Source organism: Podarcis melisellensis (assembly GCF_964234715.1).
Source record: "Podarcis melisellensis genome assembly, chromosome: 3".
NCBI lineage: Eukaryota > Metazoa > Chordata > Lepidosauria > Squamata > Lacertidae > Podarcis > Podarcis melisellensis.
The window spans coordinates 63,179,917-63,206,414 of NC_138530.1; the positions used below are offsets into that span (position 1 = coordinate 63,179,917).

The window sequence follows — 26,498 nt, forward strand, 5'->3', positions numbered from 1 at the left end:
TTAATGCTGCTAATGTCACCCCCAATGTCTGATTTCTTTTTAACATTTATTGTCGACTAACAATGAATCCCATCTCTGTGCAGCCAAAACTGCACTCTTGAAACACCAGAGGGAACTGTCAGCAGGCTTGCAGACGATTTTTAGATCTAAAGCAAAAACAGCAAACCAAGGTGAGAGAAACCCATGAAAACAGCCTAGCATGAACAGAATAGGTGGGGCAACAGGACTGGGGAACTGGGTGAGACAGGAGGGGGAATGGTACATCACAGAAAAGGGCATGGCTGGCTGGCTGAACTGAAATACTCTACCTAGCATACTCTGTTTGGTTTCAACAAACAGAAGTAAGATTGTTACCTGATACATGCATGGATTAATCACCCTTTATTTCCTCCTAACTATCATTTTGCAAAAGAGAGCTTTAACTGTGAAGTCCTGTGAATGTTTCCTCAGAAGTCTGTACTACAGACTAGTAAGCCACCTCATGAGAAGAGAAGACTCCCTGGAAAAGACCCTGATGTTGGGAAAGATTGATAGCACAAGGAGAAGGGGACGACAGAGGACGAGATGGTTGGATAGTGTTCTCAAAGCTACCAATATGAGTTTGACCAAACTGCGGGAGGCAGTGGAAGACAGGAGCGCCTGGCGTGCTCTGGTCCATGGGGTCACGAAGAGTCGGACACGACTAAACGACTAAACAACAAAAAGTAAGCCTGCATAGAATCAAAGCCCTAGGCTGTATATGCACCTACATTTAAAGGACATCCACACACAAAAAAATTCTAGGAAGCTCACAGAGCTACAATTCCCAGCACCCTTAATAAACTATAGTTCCCAGGAATCCTGGTGTGTGTGCTTTAAATGTATGCTGTGCATGCAGCCTAAGGCTCTAGAGACACAGCAGTGAAATGTCCATAAGGAGGGGCGTCAATCGCCTGTGGCAAACACATATTCCTATGTCCTTCTTCCACCTCTCATCAAACGGGCTATCATTCTAGTACCAAAACAAATCTGTTTTCTTTAGGTGGACCTTTTGGGACTGAAGAAGCTGGTGTTTACTTTCTTCTGCTTTGCTGTTGTTTTAGATTCTTGTTAGATCATTATTATGGTTTGGTGGGAATCTAATGTCATTCGCTGTGTGTTTGTTCAGAACAGAAAGGTGGGATATAAACATTTTTAGAAATGAAATAAAACACCTAGCTTTTAAAACAATAGCCACACAGCAGAAGTAATGGCGACAATAAAAGGCAAAGAAAACAAAAGTACTTACAGTGACAATAGTATAGTGGTTTACGAAGGTTTTGGTTGGATAAACAGCTCTCATGTACTTTGAATGGATCCCACATGTTACTGCAACAAATGGTGCTTTGTAAATATAGTAAATTATAACCATGACTTAATATGACATATATGAAAAACACAGAGCATGCACACCTCTTTTAAAACTTATTAGGAACATAGGAAGCTGCCTTACACTGAGTCAGATCATTGGTCCGTCTAGCTCAGTATTGCCTACAGTATTTGGAGCTCTCCAGAGTCTTTCTCACCCCTTCCTGGAGATGGTAGGGATTAAACCTTGGACCTTCTGTGCCCAAAGGAGATGTTCTACCACAGAGCTAAAGCCCTTCCCCAAGGCCCCTTGCTTGTAAAAAATACTTTTCAAAGAACATTTCCTGTTAGCCAGAATGTGGGCGTTTTTCTCTGGGTCTAATCCCCCCTCCCTTTTCGACTGCAAGATGCATCTTGCACTGACTGACACTGCATAGCTTTTGCAGTTACAGATAGGTAGCCGTGTTGGTCTGCCATAGTCAAAACAAAAAAAATTCCTTCCAGTAGCACCTTAAAGACCAACTAAGTTAGTTCTTGGTATGAGCTTTCGTGTGCATGCACAGAAGTGTGCATGCACACGAAAGCTCATACCAAGAACTAACTTAGTTGGTCTTTAAGGTGCTACTGGAAGGAATTTTTTTTGTTTTAGCTTTTGCAGGTCAGTCACACCTGTTTCCTCAAGCTTGTGAAGGGTGGAGGTGAGAAGATGCTTCTCCCACTCCCTGCGTTGTGTCACACTGATTTGCCTCTGCTTTTATTATTATGTTCCATTGTTGTTTTTCTTGCGGTTTTCCTTATGCTGTCATATTATGCAACCAGCCCTGGGTCTTCAGACGGAAGGATGGATAATAAATCTCAATAATAAATAAAGTAGCAGGGAGAGGCTGGGGTTAGAAAATGACATAGAACATCCCCTCTCTTTGAGGGACTGTCTGGTCCAGCCTGGTTTCATGATAGGGAACAAGGAAGGACAGCAGGGGCCTTGAAGCTGCAACAGTTGCATCTGGGCAGCAGACAGGCAGAGCAGGCACGCAGGCTCACTTACCTTGCAGATCTATTTAAACTGTAGCATTTTTAGCTAGTTAGTTAGTTAGTTAGTTAGTTAGTTAGTTAGTTAGTTAATATAAATCTGAATCTGCACATTCACAGTACGAACCCAAATTTCATGCAAATCTGTACCCCTTTTCCTTCTTTTTTGGAATATGCTTTTCTTTCTTTTTTGACAGTGCAAAGTAGGTCACCCCACTTTAAAGTTCAAGCAGCAACTCCCTGATCCACCTCCTCTGAGACCCTTTTTTCCTCCCTCTCTGCTAAATTTCAACACTCGCAGCAATACCTATATGCAAGTAATTCAAACATTTATTTCTGCAGAATGAATTTTTAAAAATTATTCATCCTCAGAACAAGACGACTTACTGAGCTTTCCAATATTTGGCAGGAAATTGCCCCAAGTTTCCAAGTATTCTGCCCTGAAGCCATCCATTGAAAAAAGAATAAGCGGTGGCAGATCAAACCTGAAGGTAAAGAATACAGAGTCAAAAGTCAGGAGGATATTTGGGTGCTTGCTGAGAAACATTAGTTGCCATCTTCCTGAAAAAAATCAAAGATTAGACAGTCCAAATATGAATGTTAGAAACACGTGGACAGGATTCAAGTAATGAGTCACATCAGCAGAAGCTTTGTGCAGGGACTTTCAAGTGTATAATGGGACTTCCCCCCTCCTCTCCCTGCCACCACCCCAAAATTGGGTCAGGAGGTGAGGGGGATGCCCCAGTACATTGTGCAGTGGGAAAAGACAAGGAGAGTTGTTCCATCTAGCAAACTTAAATGTGTGCAAACTTAGAAGAGAATGATGTTGAATTGTTCCCTGAATTGATTTTAGGTCATAGGGGAACTAAAAGGAAGGCTGGCTATTGAGGGAAAGTCATCTTCCTCTGGCTGCCAAAACCACTTCAGCATAGTATGGAAAAGGGGGCCTTGCCATGGGCCAGGTCCTTAATCAAAGACCAGGAAAAGTGTGGGAAAAGACCCTGAAATTACATCATTCCCAATGTAGGAAGTTGCAGACCTCCTGAAGCTCCTGGGGTCCATGGACCACAAGTTAAGAAACTCTGTTGGCATCTGTCTGTCTCAAGAGACAATGGAGAACGCTTCTGGAGATGAAATCAAACTGCTGGAGAATCACAGCACCTGCTGTGGCTGCAAGGACTCCACTCCAGATTTGTGTAGGTTTTACTCTTTAGCCTTTTCTTCTCCCTAAGATACTCTGCAAAGCAGTGGGTACAGATTTTTCCTTAGGATTTACTCACAAATGAGTATAGCCACAAGCCAGAGGAGATTTAGGATCAGAGTTTTCCTTCTCCTAGATGGGCTACCTTCCCAGGTGGACAAGCCCTATCTGCCCCCCATTTCCCTCTACAGCACATGCAGAAACCACCTTCTTGACTGTTGGACACACTGTTGGTCTTTTCCTCTCAGTCCACCGCAGCCTGTATTCACATGCGGAGGAAGTCCCTAACTCACCTGTAGAGTGTTATAAAACCTGCTGTAGATATTTCATTACACTTCTGCTATTCTTTTTAAAAGGCAGCCAAAATAGGACAAGTAAGAAACACATTTATGATTTTATGGAAGACTATTGATCAAAGACTCAATGCACATAGACACTTACATCATACATGGTGATAAGCCAGAACTATAAGCAATCTCCTGACCAGTTGGACCCTACATGATAATCTACTACTGCTTTACGATTTCATAACTCATTAACTGATTTGAAAATGATTAAAGTAAGTTGAGAACCAATGTAAAGTGCAACTATTGATTTAGGGGTCAATAATGCATTTATAAATCCCCTGAAAAACCCTGTTATAAAACACACATGTTTAAAATTCAGAACCTCCTAATCTTTCTGCAAATGCTTTTCAGGATTGCTATTTTGCTCCCGACTTACTTTTCTTTTGATCTTTCATAAAGAATGTTCTGTTTCTGAGCCAAATCAGACTTTCCTCAAATACTGCAGTTCTTCATGTACTTATTCCGAAGCAAGTTTAAAATGAAGCTTATTCCAAAGTTTGTGTGCTTTGAGCATCAGTGCAAAGCCTCTGCTGAGGAAAAGCATGCTTGGGGTTGATGCAGTAGATAAAATACACTATCAGGTACTGATACTATCTACAACAAGATAGCTAGAGTTTGCAGGAAAAGCTGTCAGCTGACTGTGCTTAAGACTAAGGGTCAAGTTACACATAACATGCTAATGTCTGTAGCAAAAAAACCCCTGGTGGCTCCTTCCAGAGAAGGGGCAATTCATGGAGGGGCAATTTGGAATGGAGAAAGGGCAGGAGGGAGGAGGTGCAAATTTTCTGATGCAACTTCCCCTTCCAAGGTCACTTTTCCCTCCATGGAGTTCCAAACACCTGAACATTTGTATTGCTCTGTAAAGAGACCTGCATGAAGTGTTCCAGGGTTCATGGGATTCCCATCTGTCTTTTCAAATTGGAAGTGTAGGTTATGGGCACTTCATAAAGGAGCACAGGTGCTCCTTAGAACCCCTTAGAGTGGATTTCAGAGATTCCTTCTGCAAAGGGATCCAGCAGAGGATCTGTTAAGGAACGTGTTTAATGGGTTAATTTCACATGAGTTGGTAACGCTGACTCATTCTCTACAGTGCAACTGTCTTATATCTGTTGCTGGGCAGAATTTGTACCTAGATATGGAACGAAAGTTGCAGTGTTCAGTGCTGGGAAAGTGTGGGAGATCTGAACAGTGGAGACTGATTGGAATCGTGGAAGAAAACAGAACACTTTGTGAAGAGCTGCAAGGACTTTGGAAGCAGCTGAAGTCAGGACTTGCTGTGGACTTTGGGGCAGCAAGAATTCTGAAGCCAAGAACCCTTTCTGGGATCAGAGGGAGATGACTACTTGTAAAAACTGTGTGTGGTGTTTGTATATTGTAGTGTATGTCTGTATGTGCCAAGTACAAGTGAGCTCTGCTAAACAACTGTTTCATGTGAGGAGCGCAACTGCTTGACTGAGCTTCTGTGGCTCATGTACACAGAACATACCCAAGAAGATCTCATGATGGAAGTTGAAGGAAGTGCATGTTCTTGTTGCAGGTTTGGGCAGCTTAAAGCACAGCAACAGAGAAAGTGTTCTCCAAATGCAATGCAGGAAATGAGAAAGAAGGACAATGCAGCAGTTACACATAGGGTAACTGCAGTGGTGCACAGTTAAAATAGGCTGTCAGGATGGCAGAGCAAAGGCAATTTTGTGGGAAGGTAAAAAGAAAAAGGAAATCTGAAAATACCATTTTCGGGGTACAGCACTAAACCTTTTCTCAGAAGTCGCTGTAATTATTCATGAACTTGCAGAACGATCTAGGCCATACGTTTTATATGGTCTTCTAAGCTGTGACTAAGGGATGCAGGTGGCGCTGAGGTCTAAACCACAGAGCCTTGGGCTTGCCGATCAGGTCGGCAGTTTGAATCCCTGCGACGGGGTGAGCTCCCATTCCTCCGTCCCTGCTCCTGCCCACCTAGCAGTTTGAAAGCGTGTCAAAGTGCAAGTAGATAAATAGGTACCGCTCCGGTGGGAAGGTAAACAGCATTTCCGTGTGCTGCTCAGGTTCACCAGATGCAGCTTAGTCATGCTGGCCACATGACCCGGAAGCTGTCTGTGGACAAACACCGGCTCCCTCAGCCTATAGAGCGAGATGAGCTTCGCAACCCCAGAGTCGTCCGCGACTGGACCTAATGGTCAGGGGTACTTTACCTTTAAGCTGTGACTAACATCAACTTGGAATGATGGTTCTCAATAAATAAAAAAATATTTGTGTGCTTATTTACATAACAAAACCACAAAAAAATACAGACAAAGTGAACAGTTGTGAATACATTAATCTTACCCTTCTGGACACTGAGCTGTGTTAGAAGAGGTACAACTTTCTTTCAACCAAGATGTTTCTTCTGGAGGACATACAAAAGATGCATTTGAATGAAAGAGAGAGAACTGAGTCAGTTCTTAGCTTCACCTCAGATCTTTGTGAAAGCCTGTTTGAATGTCATAAATGCTTTTTTAAAAAAAAATGTTTAGCCAAGCCCATCCAGATATGTAGAAGCCATTCTTTATGTGGTTGTATACCATCTGAAGGAGTGGATGTGTAGCTTGTTGATACTTCTAGATGCTTTGCAGCTTCTGGAGGCACAAGTGGCCTCAGTGGCACAACGTGTTTTCCATCCATCTTTGGTTGGTGACCCAGCTGTCTGGATAGGGATAGCCTAATTACTGTTGTCTATGCTCTGATAACCTCACGGGTAGATTGCTGCAATGTGTAATATGTAGGACTGCCCCTGAAGACATTTTGGAAACTACACCTGGTGTAGAATTCAGCAACCAGGTTGCTTACTGAGGCAAGAGAATCTTACACCGATCCTGGTCCAACTGCACTGGCTGCCAATTAGTTTCCTGGCCCAATTCAAAGTGTTGGTTTTGACCTATAAAACCTGAAACAACTCAGGGTCGCAATGCCTCAAGGACCGCCTCTATACATATGAACCAACCCTGCAATATCATCTGAGGCCCTTCTTCATGTGTCTCCTCCATGAGAGGTCTAACCTCACCTTTGGCTGATTAACATCCTATACGCTTTTAAATATGTTTGTGGGAGAGGGTGGGGGAATGGAATTACAAGATGGTGGCATCAGGATAGAATAGACAGAGAGAGCCCAAGCTATGCATGCATGCATGCATGAATGAATGAATGTAGAAAGAAAGAAAGAAAGAAAGAAAGAAAGAAAGAAAGAAAGAAAGAAAGAAAGTCAAAGGCACAGTGAAGACTGCACACGCTCAGTAGTTTCCTGGAGTCACAGAATGTTGTGCATCAATTGGAAAAGCAAAATGGAGGCGTGGAGGATGAATTTGGTTGCTTGAGCCCTTCATATCTTTACAGTATCCAGGATAATAAAGGTATTGTGGAATACGAGCATTTAGGGAGTGGGGATATAATGCAACCTGTTGCTTTCTCCAATTGTATTGCAGCTGCTTCATTTGGTCAATAATACTCATTTCAGGAAACATACTTAGCTATGCATAAGAATGCTTTTGGAACTGTTCACCTTTGCAAGCGCATCATTTTCTCACAATGCCCAACTAGGTGACTATGAGAAGCCCACAAGCAAGAACAAAACAGTACTCTCCCCTCCTGCGGTGTCCAGATACTGGTATTCAGAAGCATAATCCCTCCGACCATGGAGGCAGAACATAGCCATTGTGGCTAGTAGCCACTGGTAGTCTTTATCCTCCATGATTTTGTCTAATCCTCTTTTTAAAGCCAGTTGGCTATCTGAACCTGCTGAGCAAGCAAGTTCCTTAGTTTAACTATGCAGTGTCTGAACCAAATTTGCTTATGCTGGCTAGGGTTGATGAGAGTCCAACATTAGGGGGTGCAGGTTCCCCATCCCTGCCCCACTACAATGGCAGGTATGCCTCAATCTGGTGATCTCCAGGTGTTTGGGGTTAAACAGTCCTTGATCACTGGCCATGCTAGGTGAGACATGATGGGTGTTGGACTCCAACAACAGGTTGAGTAAGGATAACTAAAGGAGCAGGTGCCTCCTTAGCTGTTGTTGTTTTTTTAAAAAACATTTTATCCTTGTAAACCTCAGGGTTCCTATCAGCATGTTGATCATAGAATCATAGGATTGGAAAGTACCAAAAGAGTCATCTGCCCCAACCACCTGAAAGGCAGGAATCTTTTGTCCAATGTGGGTGTTGAACCCATAACCCTGATATTAAAAGTCTCATGCTGTACCACCTATCCCAGCTGTGCCCTTGTTCAAAGCTAGTCAGCACTCACCACTTGAGTTTATTATTAGACGGAATGTTGTGAACTTTTATTCCTAGGATGTTCAAAAAATATTTTAAGATCAGTCAAGGCTGAGAATTCATATTCTCATCATATCTGGAGAACCATTCATCCATGAATTATCAAATATTTTTGGTTATAGTACTTTGGAATGTGGATGTGCTCAGATTTCAAATATTATTTCATTTCTTCTAACCTACACTTTTACTTTGGCACAATGTTAGGTACACAACATTCTATGACTGGTTCATGTAGGCTTCATGGGCATTTATTGTGCAGCTTTCAGTTGCTTTTGGGTGGAAATGCAATTTCCCCATGAGGGCAATTTCCCCACGAGAGAAATTTGGCAGAACAACTTGATAGAATACATATAATTAGTAACCATGACCATGAAACCGAGGAATAAGGACGAGTTAAAGATAAGAGAAGAGTGGAGGTGTTTTGGAGATTATCTTAGAGGTTATAATATACAAATTAACCTACAAGTAGGAGTTAACATATGAGAAACAGCTAACATCAAAAAGGAAGACTTGAAATGATAATGGGTGAAATATTAGGATATGCAACAGATCAAGATTTCCCTAGAAAAATGCCACAGAGAGATGGGTTGGGAAATCTTAGGAAAAGATATAAGTAATGGATGTGTATAAAAGCTGTTAAAATTTCATAAATAAAAGTTAAAGAAAGAAAGAAAAGCTTTTCATGTCACCTTATCTCCCTGCCTGTGGCAAATGGTAACAGCAATGATTTTCTAATATAATTGTAACATTTCAGATCATTCTGAACTATGGACACCTATAATTCTGTGCCCAATTAGAAAACAAGTACAAAATCAATTTCTTCCCTTGTTACAAAGAAATGTTAACAGACTTCCAGCACTATTCATATTTCTATGTATAAATAGAGGATGAAATCCTCTATTTTAACAAACCTTTGTTACTTCATATTCCCTTCCCCCAATCCAAATTGAAAACTAGAAGCCGAAGGCATTCAGTCATGTCACACACACACACACACACACCTCCAGATGTTTGATGTGGCAGAGCCTGAACAGAGTCTGATCTACCATTAGGCAGAGTGAGTCAGCTGCCTCAGGCGGCAGATTGATTTTATTTTATGTCAACCATTGGTGTACTGTTTAATTTCAGTCTTGTAAGCAGTGTAAAACAGACTCAGTACAGTAAGACTCAAAATGAGTTAAAACTATAAAATCAGAGTTCAAATAAAAAGTGTGCTGGGGGGAGGGAATATTCTGAAAGCATTGTAAGTTTACCAGGGATGAGGCCTCTCTGATCTCAACTGGAAGTGAGTCCCACAAAATTGGGCCCACACTACTGAATACATGGCTTCTTGCAGATAGAAGTCATGCATCTGAGCCATAGGAGATCACTAACAGAAACTGAGCAAGGACAGAAATCACAGTGGCTGGCATTCAGATACTAGCATTCAGAGGGGACGCAGTGACAATAGTCCCTCTGGCCTCTCCCCCTGAGCTTCCCTCAGGCATTCCCATATGATGGATGACAGAGCTGTGTTTGCCACACAGCCTGACTTACACACCTGCTGCCATGACTGAAGTATGATTCAGTACCAATCTGCTTGACTTCTGCTCGTGAAATGGGAAGCAGGCACCATATTGGTCTTTGCCTCGGGCAGCAAATGTATTGGGTTGCCCTTGAGCCCAGACATAAGTTTTATCATCTCACTGAGAACTAGGCTTGAAGCATATCCCCTGGACAGGGCTCACCCAAGACATTTTGGCACCTGAGGCAAACGACAAAATGGTGCCTCCATCCCCACCAGGGAAGAAGCGATGTTGAAGATCTATATCAGGAACAAAGGGGGAATGAAGATCAGGATCTGGTGCCGCTGTGGATCCTGCCACCTGAGGCAGTCATCTCACCTTGCCTCAAGAGCCCTGCCCTAGACGTAAGACATTTTTGACCCTCTTTTAGTAAATTGAGGAGATTGTGAGATTACCTTCTTGTGTTTTCCTTAGTCCAAGTTCCAAGCATAGTCCAAGGGATACAGCCACCAAAGCAACTAGAAGAACCTGTTACAAAATAACATATGTGTCACAGAGTATAAAAATAAGCATATTGCATATATGTGGTTAACAAACGGTCCTTCCCTGTGAATGGAAACAATCTCTCTCTCTCTCTCAAATGTGGGCCTCTACAGTAGCAAGGGGTTTGGGAATTGCAGCTAAAGTCAGATGGAGCTGAGCCTGCAAACTGCAGCACACAGAGCTCAATGAAGGTCTGGAACCTATCAGGCTGTCCATTGGGGTGGCAGCTGCTGTAAATCTCTACCTTTGCTCAGCCTGTGTAATGTGCATAAATGAACCATATATCACAAAATGTCAAGAAGGCTTCAGTGACTTCATTCCACAGGAAACAGAACCAGAGTAACACACTGAATTTCTGGAGATCTCATTGCTGAGAGAATTGGAATACATGCAACAATGTTTGTTTGGTTAGGAGCAGAGGGAGCTGTCTTATAGTCACTCAGGTCATTGGTGTGATCTAGCACAGCACTGTCTACAGTTTTCGAGCCAGTGGGCACATTTGAAATTTTGAGAAAGTGCCTGGGTGCCATTCACAAAATGGGGGCATGACATATCATAAAATGGATGCCATAGGGGCCTTTTGTTATTATTATTATTTTAAACATCCTTATTGAAAGTTCAAAAGTACATAATCATATGTGCACTAAAAATAGTAAAGGTAAAGGGACCCCTGACCATTAGGTCCAATCGCGGACGACTCTGGGGTTGCAGCGCTCATCTTGCTTTATTGGCTGAGGGAGCCAACGTACAGCTTCCAGGTCATGTGGCCAGCATGACTAAGCCGCTTCTGGCGAACCAGAGCAGCACACGGAAACGCTGTTTACCTTCCCGCCGGAGCGGTACCTATTTATCTACTTGCAGTTTGACATGCTTTCAAACTGCTAGGTTGGCAGGAGCAGGGACCAAGCAACGGGAGCTCACCCCGTTGTGGGGATTCAAACCACCGACCTTCTAATTGGCAAGCCCTAGGCTCTGTGGTTTAACCCACAGCGCCACCCATGTCCTCACTAAAAATAGTGAGGTGTAAATAAAAGAGAGAAAAAGAAAAAAAAAGAAACAGAACCCGTGTAGAAGGGAAAATATGGGGGGGGGGCAAAACTGTATACTTTACAGGGTTGTTATTGTACTTCACCAGATCTTGACCTATTACAGTATTTGTAAGAATGGATTCCAAATATAATTTAATTTGTCCATGGCAAGTCTGCATTTGTATGCAAGTTTTTCATATGTTGCGAGTTCTGTGCTATTCTATTCTATTCTATTGTGGAAGGATTTTGTTTATAATAATTGTGACACATACATTTGGGTGTTTGGAATGGTTCTGTTTCTGGCAAAGTGTGTGTGTGTGCTTGTGCATGCATGTGTATAATAGTTTAAACACTCAAATTAAGTGTTTAAAACTGACAGAAGTAGTTCTATGTTGTTGAGATGTGAGAGTAGCTTTCAATTTAACCCTACAGGAAGTCATGCAGTCTAATCTCTAAAGGGGGACCACATGTTGAGATTTCTACATTGCAGGGGGTCAAACTTGATGATCCTTGGGGTCCCTTCCAACACTATGATTCCTTCTGACCTCACTGATTATAGCTCAGGAGCAGTGTAAAATCAGACACTGGTCAATGATGGAGTGACTGGCTCTGAAGCCTGCTTGTTCTTCTGCTGATATGCTTCCTCTCTCAAGCCAATCCCAAAACTGCCAGCTTAGATTGTCTGATGTAAAGCTTGCTCATGATGCTAAACAGACTGATTGGAGGACCAGCAAATTCAGGTTACTCAATTACAGCTGATGGGGAGGCAATGTGTAGCAAACCTGTACTGTATGTCCCAAAGATGAGACCTTTTACAACATGGAAAAGAACAGGAGGGTGCACTGGCAAGTGTGGGACAACACTTGCTTGACAACATCATCTACCCTCCTCAGAAACAAGTCCAAATGAATGCTCAATAATTTGACAACATTGTCTAGCCTCCCTGCAAACAGATCAGGACTGGCGAGGAACTATTGTCCTGCTACTGGGCATCCGTTTGGGCATTGTAGGAAACAAGATGCCAGACAAAATGGACATTCAGCCTGATCCTTATTAGCTCATGTTAATCCATATTCTCCAAGGTAAAGGTAAAGGGACCCCTGACCATTAGGTCCAGTCGTGGCCGACTCTGAGGTTGCAGCACTCATCTCGCTTTATTGGCCGAGGGAGCCGGTGTACAGCTTCCGAGTCATGTGGCCAGCATGACTAAGCCACTTCTGGCGAACCAGAGCAGCGCACGTGTCACGGCCACCCAGGACGGGTCCCAGCTCACAAGAGACCTCACTCCGTTGCAGTTTATTTACAGGAAAAGTTTATTGAAGATTTCTGCTTCTCGTACAGTTCAGCATCGTGGCCGTACGTCTGTCACGTTAGACCGCTGGAGTCCCCTCTGACTCCTCCCCTCTTCCACACCAACTTAATAGCCTGGCTCTAGACCACCTCTTCCTCTCCTTTCTTTTCCGCAGGGTCTTCCTGCCCCCCTGGGTTCCCTCTCTCCGTGACTCGCCTGAGGCTGAATCCTCTGCCGCCTCTTCCCCCCTCCTTCTGGCTTTAGGGCCGGGCTCCTCCCCTGAGCTCTCTCCACTTCCGCGCGCCTCTACGTTTGAACTTGGCGCGCGTACGTTGCTGCTGACCTTTCTTTCGACCGCTACACCACCCCTTGTTCTGCTCTCCACCCTTTCCGGCTGAACACCTTGCTCCAACCCCCTTTCTCTGTTCTCTCCTAATCCTGCTCCCTCCGAGAGGCTGACGACTCCACCCCCTTTACTCCGTTCCGGCTGAGACGCCTCTTGCTGCGTCTGTCTTCCACTGGGCTCCTCTCCGCTTCTCCCTTCTCCTCCCTTTTGCTTGATTAAGGTAACCCCCTTTTGAGAATCCTCTGACTCGCTGCTCAGACTCGTGGATTCCCTCAGAATTCCGTCATCTTCTTCCTCATCCTTCTGCCCCTCCTCCCACTCGCTCTCCGTCTCCTCTGTCATCTCCTCCTCTCTCCCAGAAACCCTGACATCCATCCCCCCCTCGAAGCCCCCCCTTCCCCCCTCCCGCTCGCCGGGTGCAGGTTGAGGAAAACGTGGTTCTTCCGGGGTCGGTTCAGGATACAAGTTGTCCACTTCAACGTTCTCCTCTGTCATCTCCGTATATGTGTGTTCGAACTCGGGTTCCCCACCCACAGACATCACAGTCTCTTCCTCCATCACTGCTTCTCCTGGCGCTGCCTGCCAAGGACCTACCATCCATCTCTGACTCCATGCCTCCCTTGGCTGATCCACCCACCAACAAGGGCCTGTCTCCTCCCCCCCCAGTCTCGGATCCCTGGTCGGGCTTGTTTCGGGCGTATGGCCCTCGGGTGAGGAGAAACCCTCGAACGTGCTGTCTGACAAAGTGGGCGTGAAAAGCCAATCATCAAAATACTCCTCGGGCATGGGCTTGTGCGGAAAAAGTGCATGGAACTCCTCCTTCAACAGGGGTTCGTCCAACGCGTAACCCGGCACCCAGCTATTGGCAGAGGCCGGAGTGCCTTCCCTGGCTAGAAAATATTCAACTCCCTCCTCCCCCCATCTCGAGTCCAGTATCTCTGTGACCTCGTTAAGAGGTTCTGGTCTTGGCGATTCCCCCCCCTCAGGCGCCCTCCTACGTGGCTCTGGGAGTGCTCCTGACTCTTGAAACCTGTGTGGGGTTTTGTAGGGAGTGAGCACCGACCTATGAAAGACCGGGTGCACCCTGGAACCCTCCGGAAGGGCTAGACGAAAAGCCACCGGATTGATCTTAGCCTCAACTTGATATGGCCCTAGCTGCCTGTGTCCTAACTTCTTCTTGGCCAATGACCTGGCCGGCATCGCGTGGGCTGCTAACCACACCCAGTCCCCAATCTGGATGTCCTCTCCCGCCCTCCTGTGCTTATCGGCCTGCACCTTATACGCCTGTTTTGCCAGCTCCAAATGTCTCCGCAGCTCCTCGTGCACCTCTTGCAACTCCGCTGCAAACTGGTCGGCATCTTGAGGCCCCCCCCCTCCTGGTGCCGCAAATCTCGGGAAGGTTCTGGGATGACGGCCATTGTTCGCGAAGAAAGGCGTCACCCCGGTGGATGCGTGTTTCGTGTTGTTGTAGGCGAATTCAGCCATCGGCAGATAGTCCACCCACGCCGCAGGTCGCTGGTTGGCGTAGCACCGCAGGTACTGCTGCATGATCGCGTTGACCCTCTCCGCTTGACCGTTGGTTTGTGGATGTCTCGCCGATGTCAGGTTGATTTTGACGTGCAAGATGCCCAGAAGCTTTCGCCAGAAAGTGGAAACAAACTGGCGCCCCCTGTCGGACAAGACGGACTGCGGAAGTCCATGCACTCTGAAGACGTGATCGATGAAGAGCTTTGCGGTCTGTTCTGCCGTCGCCACCTTGGCACAAGGGATGAAATGCGCCATCTTGGTGAACAAGTCCACCACCACTAACACCGCCGTCTTACCTCTGGAGCTGGGCAGGTCCGTAACAAAGTCCAACGCTACCCTCTCCCACGGTTGCTGCGGTGTCTCCAGCGGTTCTAGCAATCCCGCCTGCTTCTGGTGCACTGGTTTGGACCTCTGGCAGATATCACACCTGGCGACGTAGTCCGCCACCTCTCCTCTCATCTGGGGCCACCAAAAGTCTCTAGCCACCAACTCCATCGTCTTCTCTTTGCCGAAATGGCCTGCACTAGGGGCGTCATGCAATTGTTGCAGAACCTTGGCTCGAAGATCGTCGGTGGGCACGTAAAGGGCACCCTTACGAGTCAAAAGTCCATCTTGCAATTGGAACTCATCGTTGTCTCGCGACCCTCCGCGTAGCTCCTCCATCTTGGACTGTGCAAACTGATCCCTTTGCAACGCGCGTCGCACCGCGTCCAGGTCGACTGCGATGGTAGCGCACGTCCACGCCTGCGGTGCGAAAATGTGCTTTGCTGCGATTGGAGCTGCTTCCTCCAAGTATTGCGGCTTTCGGGACAGCGCGTCTGCAATAACATTGGAGTCTCCTGGGATGTATTCTATTTTGAAGTCGAAATCCGCAAAGAACTCCGCCCAGCGCATGTGTCGCTGGGTCTGTAACTTAGCCGTCCGCCAATACTCTAAGTTCTTGTGATCCGTGCGGACTTGCACCGTGTGCTTGGCTCCTATTAAGAAGTGTCGCCACGCTTTGAAAGCTGCATGAATGGCCAACAACTCCCTGTCCCATATGGTATAATTGCGCTCCGTCTTGCTGAGCTTCCGGGAGTAGAACGCACCCGGTCTCCAGTTGCCTTGTGAATCCTCTTGCAAAAGAACGGCCCCAACCGCTCTGTCTGACGCATCGGTCTCTACCCGCATGGGTCTGCCGGGATTCACGTGGAGCAGCTGCTCTTCGGAGGCGAAAAGACCTTTAAGCGTCCGGAAGGACCGCTCCGCTTGTTCGGTCCAGACGAACTTCTTCTTCTTGGAACTGAGGGTGTCAGTGATAGCCGCCGTCGCGTTCGCAAAACCTTTAATAAACTTGCGGTAAAAATTGGCAAAGCCGATGAACCTCTGGACCTCTTTCCGATTTCGAGGGCTTTTCCAGTCCAACAGCGCTTGAACCTTAGCCCTGTCCATGGCCAGTCCCTCGTCGGACAACTTGTAGCCAAGGAAATCAACCTCTCTGACATCAAACTGGCATTTTTCCAACTTGGCGTACAGCCTGTGGTCCTTCAGCCTCTGCAGGACCTCCCTCACGTCCTTATCGTGATCCTCCGGCGATTCCGAGAAAATCAGGATATCGTCGAGAAAGCAGACACACTTCTTGTAGAGGAGACCTGCTAGCACGTGGTGCATAAATGCTTGAAAAACGTGGCTGCCATTTTGGAGACCGAAAGGCATGACTCTGTATTCGTATGTGCCCAGAGGGGTGAACATGGCGGTCTTCCACTCATCTCCTTTCCGGATGCGGATGAGATTGTAAGCTCCACGTAGGTCCAGCTTGGTGAAAATCTTGCCCCTCCTGACGGTCGCTAAAAGGTCGTCAATCTTGGGCATGGGGAAAGCTTTGGGCTTAGTCAAGCTGTTTATGAACCTGTAATCCACTATAAGCCTTTTTTGGGGCGTGTTTTTCTTCTTCACAAAGAACACAGGGCTGCCACCCGCTGCTTTAGATTCCTGGATGAAACCTCGCTTGAGGTTATGGTCTATGAACTCCCGAAGCTCTTGCATCTCGTCTTCCGACATGGAGTACAGCTTGGCAGCAGGCAGTTGCGCCCCTGGCACTAAATCAATCGCGCAGTCGTAAGGTCTGTGAGGCGGCAACTTGTCAGCTTCCTTCTCACAGAAAACCTCCAAGAAGTCCTGGTACTTGTGAGGCACTGTTTGCACCATACCCAGATGCAACTGCTGCTCGGCTTCTCCTCCCTGATCGGTCTGAAAGCAATGCTGAGCACAATACGATGAACAAAAGGTGATCTGCCGCTGGTACCACGCAACCGCGGGACTGTGCCTCTCCAGCCAACTCATGCCTAACACGATGGGTGTGTCCGATAAGTGGGTGACATTGAAACTAATAAGTTCTCGATGGTTGCCAATCTGCATCATCATGGGAGGGGTTTGCTGCACCACTTGCCCCCCCAGCAACTTCCTGCCGTCTACCGTGACCACGTTTAGAGGCGTCGTTGCAGGCAGGAGCGCCATGTTGTGCTGCTTAACGAACTGCAGTCCCACGAAGTCGGCGTTGCTTCCCGAATCGATCGTTATTGGAACCTCGAGGAGTCTCCCATCAGGCAACTGGAGTGTTGCTGTGAGCAGAACTGCCGGTCTGGGAGGCAAAGGGTCCACGCTCTGCAGTGATGCTGGGGGCTTGTCTACAGATCCGCCTGGCTGAGCCCCAGTAGCTCTGCTTCCAGCCAGGCACTGTCGTTTCCCTGAAGCTGCTCCCCTGGTTGCACCTCTGCTGTTACAGTTGCCAGTGCTGCAGTGTGCTTCTGGAGCCTCTGGGGGCACTCTTTCGCCATATGGTGCGCACCGTCACAGATGTAACACTTCCTGGTTCCTCTAGGAGGCTTCGCTTTGGCTGCACCAGGGACAGGGCTCTGGGATGGCTTCTGAGCCCTAGCACCACCAATCTCCATTGGCTCCTCGCTGTCCTTCCCCATTGGCGAGGGGTGCGCACGGCTGAAATCCCTGTGCACAAAAGGGAGAGTCCTCGCTTGCGCACGCGCTTGGGGCCCGTCCTCCTCGTGCCACGGACGTCCCTCATGTCGAATTCCAATAGCTAAAGCCCGTTGCACCACGTCTTCTAGGGTCTGGGGTCTGTCCCCCCTAGCGATCTCATCCTTGATGGGGGGGCTCAATCCCTCCCAAAAAAGATCTCTGACCGGCTTACTGTCCTTTGGCCAATCTAAGGCGGTGAGCAATGCAAAAAATTTAGAGTGGTATTGGCGCACAGTCGCTTTCCCCTGCCTCAGCCCGTGCATTTGACGGCGCGCAATGTCCACATCCACAGAGGATTGAAAACAAGAATCCATCGCTTTGATGAACGCAGTTGAATTGCGACGGGCCGGTCCATCTTCGCGCCACAGATTGCGTAGCCAAGCCCTGGCCTCCCCATGCAGGTGCGAAACAATGAACCCCACTTTCTCCTCCTCATCTTTAAAATCGTGACGGAGTAAATGCAGTGCATATACGACGTCCGCTCTGAAATTGGGATAGTCTTGCAAGTTGCCATTAAAATGCGGAACCAGGGCACCCCCCCTCCGTCCAAGCGCAATGCCCTCCGCTCTGGAACCTGGGGCCCCCGCCCTGTCCGCGTGTTCCCACCTTGCCTGCAAATCCTGGCACGTCTTCTCCAAGTCGTCATTCTTCTTCTGCGAAGCAATGACTGCCGATGTGAGAGCGGTAACCTGATCCCGCAGTGCAACCAGCTGCTCCTCAGCGCTCATGGCTGCTCCCGTTCGTGAGCTTCGCAAAAAAAATTTTTTGCTTTCGGAGAGGGGACTTACTGTCACGGCCACCCAGGACGGGTCCCAGCTCACAAGAGACCTCACTCCGTTGCAGTTTATTTACAGGAAAAGTTTATTGAAGATTTCTGCTTCTCGTACAGTTCAGCATCGTGGCCGTACGTCTGTCACGTTAGACCGCTGGAGTCCCCTCTGACTCCTCCCCTCTTCCACACCAACTTAATAGCCTGGCTCTAGACCACCTCTTCCTCTCCTTTCTTTTCCGCAGGGTCTTCCTGCCCCCCTGGGTTCCCTCTCTCCGTGACTCGCCTGAGGCTGAATCCTCTGCCGCCTCTTCCCCCCTCCTTCTGGCTTTAGGGCCGGGCTCCTCCCCTGAGCTCTCTCCACTTCCGCGCGCCTCTACGTTTGAACTTGGCGCGCGTACGTTGCTGCTGACCTTTCTTTCGACCGCTACACCACCCCTTGTTCTGCTCTCCACCCTTTCCGGCTGAACACCTTGCTCCAACCCCCTTTCTCTGTTCTCTCCTAATCCTGCTCCCTCCGAGAGGCTGACGACTCCACCCCCTTTACTCCGTTCCGGCTGAGACGCCTCTTGCTGCGTCTGTCTTCCACTGGGCTCCTCTCCGCTTCTCCCTTCTCCTCCCTTTTGCTTGATTAAGGTAACCCCCTTTTGAGAATCCTCTGACTCGCTGCTCAGACTCGTGGATTCCCTCAGAATTCCGTCATCTTCTTCCTCATCCTTCTGCCCCTCCTCCCACTCGCTCTCCGTCTCCTCTGTCATCTCCTCCTCTCTCCCAGAAACCCTGACAGCACGGAAAAGCTGTATACCTTCCTGCCGGAGCAGTACCTATTTATCTGCTTGCACTTTGACGTGCTTTTGAACTGCTAGGTTGGCAGGAGCAGGGACTGAGCAACAGGAGCTCACCCCGTCGTGGGGATTCGAACCACCGACCTTCTAATCGGCAAGTCCTAGGCTCTGTGGTTTAACCCACAGCAACACCCACGTCCCTATATTCTCCAAGACACTGCTGCAAAACCTACTGTTTGGAACAGAATAAGCAGGGATAGCATGGCCCAGCAGCCCAGGACATCTCTGTCCAGCATGCTTCACTGAGCTCTCAGCTTCAGACAAAAGGGTGGGCAGAACAAAACAGAACATTATGAAATAGACAGTTGCTATCACCTCATGAGGAATCCCCTAGGTCTGCACAAAGCAGAGGTTACTAAAGTGAAGGGGGGATGTGAGGTGACAGGAAGGAGGTTTGAGTTTTTGAGTAAGGTGTGCACTGGTAACAAGAAGAGAGAACAAAGAGGAGTCCTCCATGAGCTGCTGGAGGGCAGAACCATCTTGGGAGGCTGGGGGAGAGGGACAGGAATGGCATGCAGGATGACTTGGACTGTAATGCTGTGCTGCTGTGCAGAACAAGCCCCACTTGAGATGTAACACTGTGAATTCTCTCCCTCTCCAAGGAACTCTCTTGATGCATCTAGGTGTAAAATAAACCATATGTCTAAAAATGCTACTGCCTCTGCTATATCTGAACTCCCAATGGAAACATGGCCCTGGGTGGAACCCCCTGGAATCTCGCTGCCACTTGGTAGAGATTGCCACTTTTGTGTGGTATCCTCCAGATGAGCAGAATCTTAAGAGCAAGTTTGTCAGCTAGCTTGTGCAGTTTGAGAAGGTTTAGCTCAGAGGGTGGGTTTTGAACATACATGGGTGTTTGCTTGTTAATGAAACATCACCAGGTGTGAAATGCATTGTGCAGAGATACCATGAAATATTTGAGGTATCTGCATTCTTTATCTCTTCAGCTGACAGAATAGGCAGAAGTTTGAGTGGGCAAATGGAGGGACCTCAAGATCATCCCTTTCATTTCTCCCAGTGCCTCTTCTTGCTTGCCCACTTCCAGTCCATCTATCCCTTGCCAGGTTCTCCTCCTCTGCAGTTTTCTTCCCCCATCATCAGAGTCCTAAAACTGTCTCCCTCTCTCTCACTCACACGCCCTACCTCCCATATTTCCCATCTTTCCTCTTAATACCAGTTTTACTCCCACCCAATTCCATCTCCCACAGTTCTTCCTGTCACCAGAGATCTAATATAATCACATACAGAGACCCTTCTTCCCTCTACCAAGCCTTCCTTTAACCCCATTCCCAAGCCATTTACTACTGAGAAAAGTCCCCTTCTTTCTCTTCCTTCCCCCTTCTCCTTTCCCTTTAGGACATTGATAAACACCACATCATTATGACAGACCAGTACAAATATTCTCTCTCTCTCTCTCTCTGTGTGTGTGTGTGTGTGTGTGTGTGTAGACACACACAGGTATAATGAGGGTTGGCAGCATTGTATAAATCATTGTCATCAGAGCTTCAAAAGATATTGTGGCTTGGGTAAGTGGTAAAATATTTCTACTGATCCTTCTCAATGTCTTTGGATTAAATGTCAGGAATAAACCCATTTAAAAAAAAACTCCATAGGAATTTTAAATTTTGTAAGGATTTTGAAACAATATGCAAATTAGGCTATCTGGATTTTTTTTGTGGTGGAGGAGGAATGTTGTTGTTGGCATATGTCTGTCTTGAGAGACAATGGAAGAGTGTGCCGTCGGGGGCAAAGTCAAACCATTGGAGAATTACAGTGCCTGCTGTGGCTGTAGAAGAATTAGAATATGGTGGTGGGGTGGGGCAACATGAATAAAGCTATATAAGCCTTTATACAACACCAGCAAAAAACACCAAGGATGAAAGACACATATAATAGCTTTTCTCATCCCATAGATTGATTGCCATACCCAATAAGCGAAGCAAAAGTTTCTATTTAGCAGTGATTTCCAACTTATTGGTAGAAGACCAGCAGAATTGTGTCTTTGTAGGGGAGCCAAAGCTATGGATCCCATTCCCTATCCTCCCATGTTGGCCTTACCTTACGCTGCATATCTCCAACAGCACTACTCTGTGTGCAGAGCTCTTTCTTCTTTACTCCTGTGCTAGGGATATGTGCTGTACTTCCCCAAGTGGAGCCAAAATATGAAAACAGACTTATGTAAACTTATACAGCATGTGGGAGAAGGAATGGAGACAGGCTCAAAGGATCCAACACCTACCTCCCAGCTTTCATCCCACAACCCCAGCTTCCATGCTCAGCTGTGTTTTATTTATTCAACTTACAATATTTATAATTGGCCCTTCATTCAATGAAGCAGAACGTCACTTGGTGCATAATTAAACTATGGCCTTCACTCCCACAAGAGACAGTGATTTCCGCCAACCTAGGTGGCTTTAAAAGAGAATTAGAGTGCTCTTGTGCTTGGCTCTGCATTCAAATGCAGTTTTGAATGGTGTTCTATAGTGAGTACTGCACTGAACCTCTTTTTGTATAATTGGCATGATTTTGGCATCTGGTTCGCCACCCTGAGAACAGATGCTGAACTAAATGGCTTGTTCCAGTTGGTATGGGGTGTGTGTGTGTGTGTGTGTGTGTGTGTGTGTGTGTTTATCACGACCGATCTCAGGGCAGGGAACAATGCAGCTGAAGCTGATACAGACTGAGCAAACATCATAAGAAATCCAAAATGAAGTAAAACAAATATAATTGAAACCTAAATCTTTAAAATACAGATCTGTATCGGTGAGTACACTCTCACAAAAACACTGCTTAAAGCACCGAGCAGATTTCCATCTCCAGCAATAACTAATTAAAATTAATATCCTGCAAACGGCTGAGCAAATAGGTTTTCACTTGGCCCCAGAATGAGATGAGGAGGCACTAACTATCTCTCCAAGGCAGATGTGGGGAATCTTTGGCCCTCCAGAAGTTGCAGGACTACAGTTGCCATCAACCCCAGGAAGCGTGCCTAAATCATCTATGATGATCATTGTATACTATACTATCTACCCTCAATATACTAGAATTGGGGGTGGGGGCAAATGAGCCCCTTTGATCTTTTCTGATAATCTGCTCAACTGTTGTTTACAGCAGTTGTTTACAAGAGGGCTTGCTTTGAATATAACTGGGATAACTCAGTTTTGTGCATTTTACTTTTTTAAAAAAACACCAAATTGTTATTGAACTTTTTCAATCCTCCTACCTCTTCTGCCACAGTCTTTATGAAAACCAGCGATTCAAGTGAAGGATTAAAGGATTAAAGTTACATAATGACTGACTTGTAAATATAAGCCTTTGCATCTACACAAGTATTTCCTAAAGTGACGTTCCTAAATGTACTTTCTTTTACCTGTCCTGAATTTTCCAAGATTCAGTTTCACTAGATGTCCACAAGTTCGAGTGTTATGATGGAAAAAAACCTTTTCTCTATTCACTTTCTCCATGCCATGCATTGTATAAACATTGTAGAAACATCTATCATTTTGCTTTTCCCTCACCTTTTTTCTAAGCTGGAAATTCCTACATACTGCAACCTTTACGCATAGGAGAGTTGCTCAGTCCCCTTAACCATTTTGGTTCCTGTTTTCTGACTCTTTTCCAACTCTACAATATGCAGTCACACCATAGATTTCTATTATGGCATCATTATTTTATTTTCAATTCTTTTCCTGATGATCCCAGGCGTGGAATTGGCCTTTTTCACAGCGGCCGCACACTGAGTCAATATCAAGCTATCTACAGTGATACCTTGGGTTACGTTACCTTCGGGTAACATTATTTTGAGTTACAAATGCGGCAAAACTGGAAGTGTATACTTCCGGGTTTTGCCGCGTGCATGTGCAGAAGCACTCTATCGCGTCAAGCGTATGCGCAGAAGACTTTTCAGGGTAAGTAAGGACTCCTGGAATGAATTAAATTCATATCCAGAGGTTCCACTGTACTATCTACTATGACCCTAAGGTCTCATTCCTATTCAGTCACTGCTGGTTCAAATCACACATGTGTTTATATGAAATAAAGATTATTATTTTTTTGCACTGACATGCAAACACACCCACAACTTCTGTCCAAAACCACTTCAACCTGCATGCTTGTTTTTGTAGTTCAAGTCACTTTATTGAAAATGTGGGTTTTCTTTAAGTCAAGGAAAGGCAGGGCACTGTGCTCCTTGCACTGCTGCCAAACTCATGTCTGCTTAACTCATCAAATGCTAAGCTCTCATTCCGATCCTTTAAGTCCTTGTTGAACAGTTCCTCATTTCTGTAACTTTGCACTCTACTATTCTGCCCAGTACCTTGATGGAGTTTGGCCGGGATTATAATCTACCAGTGAACGCTTAAAGAGATTAAGAGACTACATAAATGGGCATGTTTGTTTTTTCCTCATTTATTCAGCAAAAAAAAATATGTCTCAAGCTTATGCTGTACCACAGAAGTGTGCGGGTCAGTAATCACACAGTTTAAAGATGGAGTGTACTCTTTACAGTAGTACCTCAGGTTACATATGCTTCAGGTTACAGACTTGCTAACCCAGAAATAGTACCTCAGGTTAAGAACTTTGCTTCAGGATGAGAACAGAAATTGTGCTCCGATGGCGCGGTGGCAGGAGGAGGCCCCATTAGCTAAAGTGGTGCTTCAGGTTAAGAACAGTTTCAGGTTAAGAACGGACCTCCGGAACGAATTAAGTACTTAACCCGAGGTACCACTGTATTAGCAAAAACCCAATCTCCTCAGACTTGGTTGTGTGTCGAGCCTAATGAGCAGAGAAGCTCATTCTTGCTGGTCTTCCTGCATGAAAATCAAAAGCCAAGACTGAAAGTCCCCACCTCCCCACAGCTGTTTAAGTCCCCTCCTCTCCAGGCCTTTTTCCAAGCAACTGGAGACTGCACCTGTAGGCAGCCAAACTCTCCTCCTCCATTTTCATGCTCTTCTGGTTCTAGGAGATAAGTGGTGAGGGGAGCCTGTTGCAGCAGAGGGGGAGACACCCGTGACACCCACCTGACTCTCTGCCTGTCGTCCACCCTCATTCCACTCTCCTGCTTCAGCTTCTGCCTCTGATTCTGGACTTTTCTCTGCCAGACTCTCCCAGCTCACTAAGCCCTGTTGCTGCTTCAGCTTCCAACACCTCCTCTTCTGCATCTTCTCTCTCTTACCACTCATCATCGCCCCACTACCACTCCGCAAGCTCCAAGCCTTCTTCCCATGGTTGTTCCCCAGCTGGTTCCTCCTACCATGCCTCTGCTACCAACAAGTCCATGACAAGCTGTCACAATAAAATTGCCTAGGCCAGGCTTCCTCAACCTCAGCCCTTCAGATGTTTTTGGCCTACAACTCCCATGATCCCTAGCTAGGACCAGTGGTCAGGGATGATGGGGACTGGGGTCTCAAAACATCTGGAGGGCCGAGGTTGAGGAAGCCTGGCCTAGATAAAGGTAAAGGATCCCTGGACGGTGAAGTCCAGTCAAGCTTGAGGTTTGGCGCTCATACCGCTTCAGGCTGAGGGAGCTGGCATTTGTCCAGTTTTCCGGGTCATGTGGCCAGCATGACTAAACCACTTCTGGCACAGCGGAACACCATGATGGAAGCCTAAATAACACTTGTTGCTTAACATTTTCCCAACTTCTATTTGCTCCCTGATTTTGAACCTGGGAGATGCACATTGTATTTCCATGGGCATTGGCATTGGGGAAGGGAGTTACAGAAACATAGAATCACAGTTGGAAGTGACTCCAAGGGTCATCTAGTCCAACCCACTGCAATGCAGGAACATGGAAGTGCATGTTTCTTGCACTCAGAAGGTCTCAGGTATAATCCATGGTATCTCCGTATAAAAAGATTAGCTAGCAGGTGATCTGCAGTCCTTTGCCTAGAACCTTGGACTGCCATTACCACCCGGAGTATTATTACTCCTATTACATTTCAATTTCATCCTTTCTTCCAAGGAGCCAAGGGGGCAAACAACAAGCAATGCAACTAAAAATTAAAAACCTATTTTAAACATTTTTTAAAAATGTTAAGAACGTCTAAAAACTGGTTTTCACATAGCCTCACAGCTCTAATTTCAGTATTACCAGGGACCATATCTTTCAGCCCTCAAATGCCTTGGTGAACAGGAATGATTTTAAGGGTCAGTGAGGACCTAGATGAATAAACAATAAAGGTTTCAGCTCATTTGTACTTGTTGCACTTATAGCACATTAGCTTCTAAAGTGCTAACCACTTGTGCAATGCATAGTGAGGAATCACATTTTCCTGCCTTTCTATCACCATTGGGTAATCACAAGCATTGTCAAAGCTGGCAATATCATCCTTAGGATTGGGAGGGGGGACACAAGTGACATTTAAGGGCAGGGTGGTTGTCATCTGTTCAATCCTCCCTGTATTTCAGAACACATTTTTCCCCCTATTATTTAGTTCTTACATGCTCTGGTTAACTCAGACTGGGATATAGCTACCATGAGCCACTAGGATAGAGTGGGCTGTGAACAAAATAAATAACAGAAAGCAGCCACAAATGCCTACTATTTTTTACCCAATATCGCAGCTGAGGGGCCAGGCTTTCTTTCATCAACTATGAAAAAGTCAGGCATTCGTATCCGCCTTTTAGCAGACTGTGAGCTGAGAACAAGAGTTGTTGGTCTGTTAAAACGACAGTTTTATCTATGCTGCCGTGCCCTGCCAGGAAATTTCCAATGGTCCGTGGAAAGTTTATACTGTTAAAACATAATGAAACTTGAGCCAATAATGCAACAAACCTTAACATTAAAAGTTTGAAAAGGAAGCAAAGGGCAATACTTACCGCACAAAGTATCTGGTATTTTTTAAGAGTGCTCCTCTTAACAACGTCCTCTGTTTCTGAGCTCATCAGCTCCATCCTGCTGTCCCCCCTTATTTTTGTTTCATGAGCAGAGCTCATTTTTCAGCTTTCCAGACAGTTATCTGTGCAACTTTGTTTTCTCCCTTTTGGCCTCTTCCCTTATAGCTCTGCTGCACCCCAAGCGTGTGAATGAGTTCAGAGTCCTTGATGGCTGCGGCATGAGGAAGCAATCAGAACTCTGGAGCCAGCGAATTCAAAGGAAGCACATACTTCCAGTAACATTCTGGTGTTTTGATATGTGACATTCAAAGGAAAAAAACAACATAGCGGTGTTCTTAGAGGCAAAAAAGCAAGTGGAACTTAACTGAATAATGCAATGGGGATTTGGTAATGCTCAAACTGTAATACTTGAATCAGAATTGATCATTGTTTTCACAGTAATCCTGGAAAGTGAAACTACTTCTCTTTGGGCAAGGTGAAAGAGGCAATGAGTGGATGCTTTAGGGTTTTCATTATTTAAGTAAAATATACCTATATTGCTGTAACCTGCCCTGGGACCTTTTGGTGAAGGGTGGGTAAGAAATC

General features: G+C 46.2%; 1 protein-coding gene across 1 annotated transcript in view; it reads right to left on the reverse strand.

Annotated features, from left to right (window-relative positions):
• The window catches only part of ENPP3 (ectonucleotide pyrophosphatase/phosphodiesterase 3), a 52,749-nt gene extending 26,612 nt beyond the window's left edge, over positions 1–26,137 (reverse strand). The window contains exons 1-5 of the mRNA XM_081907111.1: positions 25,896–26,137; positions 10,168–10,240; positions 6,229–6,289; positions 2,743–2,840; positions 1,268–1,347 (exon numbers count right to left, since the gene is read on the reverse strand). Of these exons, the coding sequence (XP_081763237.1) occupies positions 1,268–1,347; positions 2,743–2,840; positions 6,229–6,289; positions 10,168–10,240; positions 25,896–26,012 (429 nt within the window). The 5' untranslated portion in view covers positions 26,013–26,137. The remainder of the gene's footprint in view (positions 1–1,267; positions 1,348–2,742; positions 2,841–6,228; positions 6,290–10,167; positions 10,241–25,895) is intronic.
• Positions 26,138–26,498: the final 361 nt, after the last annotated feature.